A 12,198-nucleotide genomic window follows, 5' to 3' on the forward strand; every position below is an offset into this window, starting at 1 on the left:
CACCACCCAAATCCTTTCCCGGAACCACAGCTCTTTGGAGGCCATGAGAAATAAGCCAGCTACACATCAGCAAAGCTCTACACGTTCTATTTTGGTTTATCTGAGGAAATTGATTTGAGAGAGAAAAGTAATTCAACTGTGTTCCCCTTAAGCCAGGCCCTAGGACTGATTTCCCCAATTCTGAGGCACTCAGAAAGCCAGTATAGCCAGTACAGCCAGTATAGCCCTTCCGGGGGCCCCGCATTCGGAGCCTGGAATGCCGAGAGAGTGGGACCTCAAGAAGGTGTACTGGCCATTCCCGATCCGGTCAGGACGGAGGGACCACCGGGAAGGTGTGCGAGGGAAGCTGGAGTGGCGGGCGCAGTAGGCCGAGACCCGGACCGCCATGGAGCTGTATCTCAGCGCCTGCTCCAAGGCTGCTAATGTTGCAGCCTCCAAGACAGCCACTACTAGCATAGCCACGGATAACCAGCAGTGCGGAGATGTGAGTGGTAGCAACACTTGCCTGTTTGTCTTCTGCCAGCTGTAGGCCCACTGGGCTGGGTTTGGGGGGCAGGGAGAACCACAGATGCGGTCACGAGCTAGTAACCGTCCAGTTTTTGGCTCCTGGGGCGGCGCAACCAGGGGTGGTGGCTGGGGCTCACAAGCTGCAAGTGTGGCTATGGCGTGGTCGTAGAAATGGTGAACAGGGAAACGGGCGATCTTCAGGGCTATCCAGCAGGGCAGACCTCTTAGACTGATTGTATGAGTCTTAGGTTCCATTACTTAAAAGGAGTAGGTTGGCCTAAACTAAAGAATAATAGTGCAAAATAAAGACACAATTCTCCAATTGTATCTGACAGGGTGCACAAAAAACCCACTTTCCAGGAGTTGGAGCAGCTCAACTGCTGGATCTTCCTCTTGGGAAGAAGCTGCCTGTGATCCCAGGAAGCCATACTCTATACTACACTACAAATTTAAGTGAAAAGGTAAAGTAATTTTTGTTTTATGGTGGTTATCTTTGCCCTTTACTGTTTGGTGTTAATTTCAGGGGCTATATCATGTGTTTCCAAATTCCCACAAAGGGAATTTTCATTACATTCACAGAGTAAGATAATCAAGTATACATCTAACCCAAGGTACTGTTTAGGATGTATACCAACAACTCCATCTAGTATGGTTTGGATCGAACCATAGTAGAAAGTTTAGATTATTAGATCTGTCTTCATTTATAATTTATGGAAATATATTCACCTTTCTTTATAGTAACACTTCATATATACCAATTTAGTGAGATTTTATTTACTTAAGATACATGTTTGATTGAAAGGTGGAAGGTTAACTATGCTGGCCTGTATGTTATGATTTAATCAATATCAACTTGAACAGAACTCTCACTACAGAATACTTCTCTATTTTTTTTTTTTTGAGTCAAATTCTATTTTACAAAGTAAGAAAAAAATGGAGTTATATATGTAAATATGTTTAGGACTTTAATCTCCCTTTTTTGGAAGAAGGTTTTCCCTTACCTAGGAGATGCCATGATTTGTTTCAACTTTTCCACTCAGTCATTTTTCCAACTTAGAGTCTTAGTTTTTTTCATTTGGGGTCTTTTATAACTATTCCCACATGTCTTGTTAATACTTGTATGTCTTTGTTCACCTTGCCAGTCAAAAAGGCACACCGTTTAAGCCTCTTCTTCCCAATCTAAAAATGAGCCATTTTTCAAGATTCTTTCTGAATTATCGCAGTCCCCAATTAGCTTATATTTACTTAGAATTTGCATTTCCCTTGGCTTGTATTTTACTCAACATTACAATTTTAAATTGTAATTAATAATTTAAATCATACTGGGTTATAGTGTGTACTTCCTTCAATCCCTTTCATGAAAATTTTTTGTTCTCAGTGTTATCCCAACCTAAAACTTTCCCAGACTGTGACTCTGTAACATTGATGAAGGTTTAGTTTGGTTCTTTTCAAGTTTACTTTGATCAATTAGCAAAAAAAAATCTACAGCAAAGAATTCTAAGTGACCCATTTTCCCTTCTGCTGTCTGTGATGTCATCAGAAGTAGGTTCCCTTGGTATTTTACATTAATAAACATGTTTTCTTAAATTTTCTTTCTGAAAAAAAAATTTAATTTACTGTTTAAAAAATGTATCTGTTCTACTAGTATAAGGCGAGTTAACTAATAATATACCAACTTCACACAGCATGATTGAGTTATAGCCAAACAAACAAGCTTTCCTAAAGTGTGCTGAAACCTACTTCATTACTTTATCACTCCTCTTCAGATGTACACTTACCCATATTTTTGTCTCTATAAAACATTACTTCATTTGTCAACTACCTTCTTTAGTCAATATGTATTTTTAATTACATTTTTTTATTGAAGTAACCTTGATTTATAACATTGTGTATGATTTAAAGTTACAGGTTCACACCTCTTCAGATGTATGCTACCACACCACACCCACCATCAAAACACCCATAATCCTCCACCACCATAGTACACTGTTCTAGTGACTAAGATTTGGTGCTTTCAACTACTTTTTTTTTTTTTTTAAAGATTTACTTATTTATGCATACCAGAGCTGGGGCACAGGCCAGAGATGCGGGGGGTGAGAGGATCCATCAGCGACAGAGCAGGGAACAGAACAGGCAGACTGGCTGAAATATACTGCTGAGGGGAGCAGCGGGTGAGACAGGAAAGGTCTGACTTGCCATGTGGGTTTCTCCCTGGCTGGCTGGGGATCGAACTCATGCTGCAGAGGCTGCGGATTGCTTCATAGTGCGGTGCTTAACCCCTTGTGCCACCAGGGAGCCCCTCAACTACTTTTTTGAAAAATATCTTTTCTACTCTTCATTACCTTCAAACTGTCTTCATTTAATTTTAATTAGCCTGCATGATTTATTTGAAGATTGATTTTATGAGATCTTTCTTTTTCTTTAAATACAACCCTTTGATGAAGTAATACTTTATATTAGTTTTTTTTTTTTAAGTGAAATCATATATTTTTGATGACAGAAAGGTTACTCTGACTCGAATGAATGAATTTGTTTAAAAGGTGTTCTTTGTTTATAGGTCAGTTGCCCAAATTTGGTCTCAAGAAATACATATCATCACAGCTAAAAGTCAATATCTAAAAGAAGTTGATGGCTAAATGTCAATATCATAAGCCACTCTTTGACTCAATGATTGCTTCCCTCATTTAATATTTGTGGGTTTTATCACAAAGTAGGAACTGAGGCTTTTCCATATCAGGAATTGAGGCTTTTCCATATCAGCTGGTATCACCTGATTTAAGACATTGCCCTGTAGGATTCCTTTTTATGCCTTTTCAGGGAAGCATTGATAATTAGAGAATTCTACTTTATATTTTAGGCTCCTCAGAAGGGATTAAAGTCTAGTATTAAGCAAAAGGTTGGAAATTTACCAAGGATGCTTTTAAATGGGAAAGGAAATCTAGCATCCTATCAGGTTCCACCCATGTGTCCTTTTGCCTCCCACATATGAAGCATCTGCCCACTGACCTTGAGGAGGTACTTTTTAGGGCCTGATCCAGCTAGACTTACTGGTGTTTGTAATCTGACTGAGATGACTATAGCCACACTGAACACAGAGGTCACAAATTGGTACCTGCAGACTGGTATGGATTGGTACACAGTGTGTTAGTGTTAGGGGGAAAAGGATGTACTAAAGCAAATTCCATACAGGCTTTGTGGACTCCACCCCCACCCCAGGCCAAAGCCAAAGACACTGGAAACTCCAAATCCCATCACCACCAAAGGGAAGGTAGCTGGGACCTGAGGGTGGGGTTAAGCAGCCAGATGGATATAAAAGGCAGACACGTGGGCTTTGGGGGTCCCCCATTTTGGCTCTCCGCCAGCTCGCAGCATCCAGCCAGCTCTGAGAGTGACTTTGGGTTTCCAGGTCGTCGGATCAGGTAGGACGCATTAAAGACTTTATTTCCCTATTTTCTCCCTGAGTTGTACATTTTCCTTATTTCCTTTTCCCTTGTAAATAAACCTTTTATTTACCTTTTGTGTGTGTCTGTAGTGGAGTATTAATAAGTCCCTTTTAAGCGCACGGGTGAGGACCCACAGTCAGGAACCCATTCAATATCGGGGCTGCTCTATAACATTAGGTCTTATAAATGGAATAAGATAACAGAAAACAGGGTAGGTGCTCTTAGTTTATCACAATTCTCATCTAGTCCAATGATCAATTCCTACTTTGACATTTAGATTAAACTTCTTTTGTTCTGACCAGGAAAACTTAAAGCAAAAATTTAAAAAAAATGCAAAGATGACATTAAGACAATTTCTATACCTACTTACAGTCTTTCAGAGGTTTTCTCATAATCCCTTATCACCATCCTGTTATTGAAAAATTGACTAAGAAGCCACATACGCCCAAAATCCTATGACTATTAGGTGATATCTTATTCCTTTTATATGTTAATTAATACTGCATAAGATTGAGTTTAGTCTTTATTCATATGGAAAAGCCTCAGTTCCTGTCAATAACCTTTACAATTGATTCTTCCATGACTTAAAGTTTATATATAGACTTTATTGTTTTCTAACTGCAAAGCTGAGGTTGTTGGTTAACTTAGATAAGTTTCCCAGATACAATAACTCCTTAATTCGTCATTTTTTAACATCTGAGCTTTACTTCTATTTTTTGGTTAAAGTTGTTTCTATGAATCTAATTGAAAGAGTTTTTATTTTCCTCTAATTTTCAAATTATCAAGATTTAATCATAGTTAATATTGTCACTTTATCCTTTGAATGGGGTATTGACCTGAAAGTGGAAGAGGAAAAGGGAGAATCTTAGCATTAGCTTTATACACGAAACCAAATTTAATCCTATTCCCTTATTTTTCCTGTCCCCCTTTTCTCTGGTGCAGGACAGAGACTGATGAAAATAGGGGGAGGAAATAATTGAGAGAGTATGGCTTTTTAGAATAATTCAGGTCAATACAGAAAATTCAGGTCAATACAGAAAAGAGGTAAGATAAATAAGCAACATTATGCTATCCAGATCTTACTGTTGCTTTTTGTTCTTTCTTGAATTATTTTTGGATGCTTTATTTTAATGAACATTCTAGTCATTTCAATAGGTGACATTTAAAACAAATTCACTAATTTTACCTTTTTAATAATTTTAAACATGTTTTAATGTGTTTGCAGCTTTTTCGACCTTCTTATGATTTTAACCTGACTGATCCTTATTGTCGACTTTTGGAGAACCAGTATAAAAGTCTTCATGATCCACATTTAAGATCATATTATAAACGTAAAGATATCCTGAGGAAATTAAAGAAAGGTGGCTACATCACCAGCAATAATAAAGTGGGTTGAAGATTTCTTTTTAATCATTGAAAATCTCTAAGACTTGATAGAAACCTGTGCCTATACATCACTGGGGGCATGTATCACCTTTAACTTGTTATAAGTGATACTTAATGGGAAATTCTATACTGACTCAGTATTTAGAAGAAAGGAAATCAGGCAGTAGTTGTTTTGTAAATGAAGCTATTTTTCTTCCTTCACCATTTTTATTTGTAAAATCAAAATATTTACTAAATAATTTGAGGCCATAAAGATAATTTACTAACTGTACTAATTATACTATATGCTTGTCAAGGATAATGTCCAATACAGTTTTGAAAACTTGAAACAAGACAGAAACTGAGCAAAATAGAATCCTGAGAGATTGCATTCTTATTAGGGTTGAACATTATTATTAAATTGGTATTTTTAATATGTCCAATTATATGTACTAAATTCATTATCATGCCCACAAATCATATCAATAAAGTGATGTTATTTGGATAAACTTTCCCGTTGATTAACATTGCAGAGATAACAGTACTTACAAAATCATTAGCAATTTATTACTCTTGATACCAAAATACTATCAAATTGCGTGCCACTACCGTTACTGTTTGCAAAGTAATTGCTATGAATTTCAAATATTTGCATTTATGTATCTTTGTAGTTATTGTTGCTTTGTTTGTTTTGTTTTTTAGATTGTATGTACCTTGAGGGAATTGAATAAGTACAGGCAATATCTTACCAGTTTAAAATTAGACTTTGAAAGAAACTATATAAGAGAACAAGTAAGTTAAATACTTAAATTTGATTTCTTTATAAAGGGTTTGGGAGAAAAGTTTATTTGTATGCAAAGTAATGTAATATTTTTTATATTTAATTTTGACAAATTAATTAAATGATTTCCCAAGTGAAAATTTAGAGCATGAGTTAACAATATTTTCGGTTGCTATATGGACCAAGAAAACAGGAATAGGCAATATTTTGAGATTGCTATGGGACAAGAAAGGAAAAAGGGACCAGGTGACCTAATTACAGGTCAGTGATTGCTGCAGAAAATTAGTAATTAAATTGCTACACACAATTTGTCCCTTCAATAGAAAGAGTCTATTGTTGCAGTAAGATTCTTAAACTAAAACCCAAGACAACATGAGTAAAGGGGGAATAATATGTACAATTACAATATTCTACAGGTGACACAAAGAACATATAGAGTGTGTTTCTGTACCCACATGCATCCAGCTGTATTCATCCAATAAAAAAAAATGTTCTTAAAGGTGAAGTAGAATGACCTGATGTAGAGAATGTGGGTATAGATAGTGATCACCTCTCAATTTTTGACTCAAATTTTGTGTGAATATATGTGTATTGTAAGTACATGTGTGTGCATTTATATGTGAGTGATTCATATTTTAGGGTCAAATGTGTTGAATGAAAATAAGATATGTGTATATGGGCTTTTACAAATTTATGTTTTAAAGTTAAGAGTTAAGAGTTCTATATTTCTCCATTTCCCTTTCTGTGCCTTGAGTGTTTTGTTAACTTCTTTCATATTTTCATTTAATTTATTCAGAATGAGTAGAAAGATGAAATAAAATACTTATCTTTTATTATTGGTTCAGTTGTCTATGTCTGTAATGGATTCCAAATATATTTAAATGCAATTAAGCAATTATTTATTTACAAATACAAAAATTTTATTAAGTATAAAAGGGCATGCCAAAGGGAAAACTTTATTTTTCAGAAATGTAAAAAAAAAAAACTTATTTTCATACATATATATATATATATATACACACACACACACAAAGCTGATCTTCAAAAAAACATTGTTTTTTCAACATCATTGTGTTATAAAGTTGATGAGAAAAAAACAATCCTGACAAACAGTGGGAACTAAGCATTATTTGATGACCTGCTCTCATTATCTCTCACTTGACTTAAGCTCACAGTTTCCAAGAAAATATCAATGATGTTAAGTGAAGACTTACACACATAAATGATAATCTCACTTTTTTTTAAAATAGAAAATGCTTTCAAAACAAGTAAATAAACTACAGGAAAATAATCAATTTCCCGGACATTCTGATATTACAAGATTCCAAAATTGGTTGTTACAGGAGGGCACCCAACCCATTAAGGACCAGGAACAATTAATAAGACACAGGTAAGATTGAAGTTAATGCATTTTTATGTATATATTGTGGATCCAAATAACTTGGAAAATTATGAGAAAGAGTTTAAGGTAGGCGCAGTTTAATTCCACTATTGCCCTCAATATAAAAAGGTAGGGAGAGCAATTAATATGGGAATTGGGAACTAGAGGAAATTCCCCCTGGAGAAGATATGGTCCTGGGAGTCCAGGAGCTAATCCAAACTAATTGAAGGAACAAAACAGATCCAAAATATTTTGTATAATAGGAGATGAAGGGAAAGTATCTTTAGCGCTTGCATCTATTAATAGCTTTTTATGATTCTATTTAAGAGCAGACAACATTGGTCCTCCCCTGGTGGTGCAGTGGTTGAGCGCTGGGATGCAAAGCTGCCTGCAGCCTCTGCAGCGCTGGTTTGATCCCCGGCCATAGGGTGAGGGTCCCACATGGCATGCAGACCTCTCCTGCCGCCCTCTGCTCCCCTCAGCAGTGTACTTCTTTGTCAGTCTGCCTGTTCTTTTCCCTGCTCTGGCTCTGGTGAAGTCTCCCACCCTCCCGCACTTCTGACTGTACCCAGTGCTTGTATAAATAAATAAAATAAAATCTTAAAAAAAAAAAAGAGCAGACAGCATTAATTTTGAAGAAGTTAGTGCAAAGTTAAAAAAAAAGAAGTTTCATATTACAATTCATTGTCAATATAAGCATGTGTTGTCTCTAAAAAGCTCTGTAAACTCTTTAGATAGAATCTACTGAAAAATCACAATTGACCATTCTGTAGTCAAATGTATTTCTTAGGAAGTTAAGGGATATCATAGTTTTTTTCCTTCATTCTTTAACATGACCAATTGGGTTGCATTACTGGGTTTTTGAATTCCATTCTCATTTCATGATAGTTCAAGACTATATACTGACACAAAGATATCCAGATTCTAAATGGTAGACTTGTTCAAGTACTTGTAAATTATAAGGGACACGGTATACTACTTTTTCTTATGAACTCAAATCTGCTTATTCCATACTTGACTTTTCAGCTGAAAATTTTGCACATTCTTTTGCAAATTCATACTCCCAAACCTACCAAGTTAGTGTTCCACATTTTTCAATTGTCTTGGTCATAATAACAGATACTTATATAGTAGAAAGTATAACAAGTAAAGTATGGTCAGTGGGTCAGTTTGACTTAATGACCCTTGAACAGAACCAATAGATAAACTGTAAAATTCTTTCATTCAAGAAATAAAAAAACAAGTAATGAGGTAGATTAGGAATATCCAAGCATTATGAATGCCATCATAAGAGACACACCCAACTCACTTGTACTTATATTTGCACTTTTACTTAGGTATTTGAATATGATAAGTAAGGAATTAGAACACCTTGAGCGCACTGCAGAAGAGCAGCGCCTACTCCAGATGGAGAGAGAAGAAAGATATCAGCGGGAACAGGCAAGAAGAAAACTTAGTCTTCGTCGAAAAATGGAAGAGGTGAGAGATAAATAATTAAAAACATTGAGAGAGAGTTCCTTTTTCTCCACACCCTCACCAACATTTGTTGTTGTTAGTTTTTTTAATATGTGCCATTCTCACTGGTGTAAGATGGTATCTCATTGAGTTTTGATTTGCATTTCCCTGATTACAAGTGATGTTGACCATTTTTTCATATGCCTGTTGGCCATTTGCATTTCCTCTTCAGAGAAGTTTATTTTTAGCTCTTCTGCCCATTTTTTGACTGGATTATTTTCTTTGTTTTTGTTGAGTCTCATCAGCTCTTTGCAGATTTTTGTGATTAGTCCTTTATCATTAGTGTTGTGTGCAAAAATGTTCTCCCAGTCGGTGGGCTGTTGGTGGCAGTGCAAACTGGTGGCAATACAAACTGGAGAGCTGTGTGGAGATTTCTGGACCTACTAAACATAGAGCTTCCATATGATCCAGCAATTCCACTCCTAGGTATTTACCCAAAGGACTCAGAAACATCAATTCCAAAGAGCACCTGCACCCCTATGTTTATAGCAGCACTATTTACAATAGCTAAGCTTTGGAAACAACCCAAATGCCCAAAAATAGATGACTGGATCAAGAAGATATGGTACATATACACCATGGAATATTACTCAGCATTCAAACAAGATAAACACATGCAATTTGAAGCAACATGGATGGAGCTGGAAGGGATCATGCTCAGCGAAATAAGCCAGAAAGAAAAAGAAAAATACCGGATGGTCTCACTCATAGCAGGAATCTAGAAAACTTAAATAAGGGACCAGGAAAAAGAATAACTATAAGAAAGAAAATATCAAAATCAACAAACAACTATGAACCAGAGACACTCTATGGGGGGTGGGAGGCGGGGAAAGGTGGGATTGGGGTCAAAATAAGGGGGTTGTAATTGTATGGGGAATATAAAAATAAAATTTAAATTAAAGAGAGAAACATTGAGAGAAAAATTGTGTACAGTTGTTTCATTTGTAAATAAGTTTATCTGTCATATATCCTGAGTCATTTCAGATCTTTACCCATATTAATCTTTCTTCACAGATATAATAGACAAGTTGTTACATAAATCTTAAGGCTGAAGTCACAATGATACCACAAACTGTATAGATAAGCCAATATCTGCTCTGAAATATATGATCGTGAAAGTTACCAAACACTATTTAACTCCGCTCTAGCTCTTACTGTGGAGAGGCAAACATTCTTTGACTTAACTTTAGTGAAAAGTAACCATGCTTGTGTTCATAGGCTTTATTAGAAAGCCTATTCTAAAGCCAATGCATGACATTCATTATGCTTGACCTAATTTCTGCTAGGCCCTTGAATTGTTCTGATTTAATGGTGTACAAAATGCAGATTTTTATTGTGAACATGTATTGAACAAATGAACCTCATGCTTTCCAGGAATGGAAGACGAAAGAATTGTTACTTCTGACAAGGATTGGAGAAGATGTTAAAAGAGAAGCTAGGATAGAGGAACAGCGGCGTAGAAACAGAGAAGAAAGTGACAGGAAGGTAGGGTGACCTCTAACTTGAGCTATTGGAGGAACATTTAATCATTTTGGTTTTTGAAAGATTAGGCTTTTTGTGAGATAATGATTGGCCAGTTACCCTATATGACATACATTATACAAAACTAAAAGTTATGAAAAAATGCTATATATTAACGATACGAGATTCTGAGTGTAATATAATGCTGTCCTATTAGTTGATATAAATACTTTGACTTTATCTCACGCATTAAACTATATTTGTAGCATTTATAGTGAAAAATTACATATTAAGTTTTTCTTATAATCAGAATTTCTACAAACACGTTCTCACTTTTCTCCCACCAGTTATTTTTTTTTTTTCAGATACAAATTTGTTTTTTTCTAAGACTAAACTTTACAAAGAGGAGGCTTTGCTGTAGATCTTACTTTTTTAAATCCTTGTTTATTTTTTCAAAATACAGGCTTTCTTCCCTCAAGTGTGGTCACCACAGTTTTCCCACCTCTCAGTACCCACACATTCTCTACCACACTCCTCCACAATTTCCTTCCCCTGCCCATTCTCTTCTGTACTCTTTTCAACCAGTTAACTTTTTTTTTTTTTTTTTGTGGGACCCTCGCCGGTGGCTGGGGAACAAACCTGCGCTACAGAGGCTGCGGGCAGCCTCGCAACCCAGCGCTCAACCGCTGCGCCACTAGGGGAGGCCCTCAACCAGTTAACTTTTAAAGTAACTTTTTAATTTTAAGCATATAATATTTTCTGATTTAGAGTATAAATCAGTATAAAGAAGAGATAGTACTTGTAAATCCCTCACTACCCTATTCCTTCCAGGTTCATACATATATACACACCCATAATATTTTGTAAATATGTATCACAGTAAATAAATAAAAACCATGCTATTAGACCTCACAGACTACTTTGAGATTCTATTTTATTTAATAAAATTGACAATGCCTTGACAGTAAAAGTTTTCTAATATTCTAAATAATGACTCTAGGTAGGTTATAGTTGACAAACCTAGATGTAAGTGTAAGATTTACATAATTTGGTTATATCAATATATATAGCTATATTGTAATTTTTATTATTGAAAATTAAATATCTATGGTAATCTATTCTTTTTTAAAGCAACACTGCATTATAACATTAAATTTCAAGTATTCATAAGTAGGGATCAGCATGTGCATAAACTACAATTTAGGACCACTTCTTAAAGTCCAAATTTAACCTTCACCATACTATTGCCCCCTTCCACTCTGGTAACCTAATTCATTTTATGGTCCAATAGTTTGATTTTGTTTTATTTAGTTCATTTGTTTTTATATTTGTTATACCACATAGTAGTGACATAATACTATTTTTCTGTCTACCTTTTTTGACTAAGCATAATTCCTTCTAGGTCCATCCATTTGCATCCATTTGTAGTAAGTGGAAGATTTCATGTTTTTTATAGCTGGATAGTATTACACATCTGTGGAATTATAGTATATACCGTAATATGTATACTATATATAGTATTATATACTTATATTGATTGCATTGTATCACATTGCATTCCACATCTATAATGTAGAAAAGAAGCAGTGATAGTGAACATTAATATCAAATATTTTTTGGTCCCCTCCTGCCTCTCTGCACACCTATTAAGTTGCTTTATATTGTCCGACATCTCACTGATACTCTTTCAGAAACACTGTTCCTTAATAGATATTAATTAGTCTTTTCTTCTGCAGTGCCTACTT

General features: G+C 35.5%; 1 protein-coding gene across 1 annotated transcript in view; it reads left to right on the plus strand.

The window, feature by feature from the left end:
* Positions 1–249: 249 nt before the first annotated feature.
* FSIP2 (fibrous sheath interacting protein 2) overlaps positions 250–12,198 on the plus strand; it is a 66,930-nt gene continuing 54,981 nt past the window's right edge. Inside the window, 7 exon segments of the mRNA XM_054699911.1 lie at positions 250–484; positions 843–968; positions 5,176–5,337; positions 6,018–6,107; positions 7,440–7,486; positions 8,815–8,956; positions 10,367–10,477. Of these exon segments, the coding sequence (XP_054555886.1) occupies positions 386–484; positions 843–968; positions 5,176–5,337; positions 6,018–6,107; positions 7,440–7,486; positions 8,815–8,956; positions 10,367–10,477 (777 nt within the window). The 5' untranslated portion in view covers positions 250–385.

Source organism: Talpa occidentalis, unplaced genomic scaffold, assembly GCF_014898055.3.
Source record: "Talpa occidentalis isolate TD23 unplaced genomic scaffold, MPIMG_talOcc4v2.1 talOcc4.3, whole genome shotgun sequence".
Classification (NCBI taxonomy): domain Eukaryota; kingdom Metazoa; phylum Chordata; class Mammalia; order Eulipotyphla; family Talpidae; genus Talpa; species Talpa occidentalis.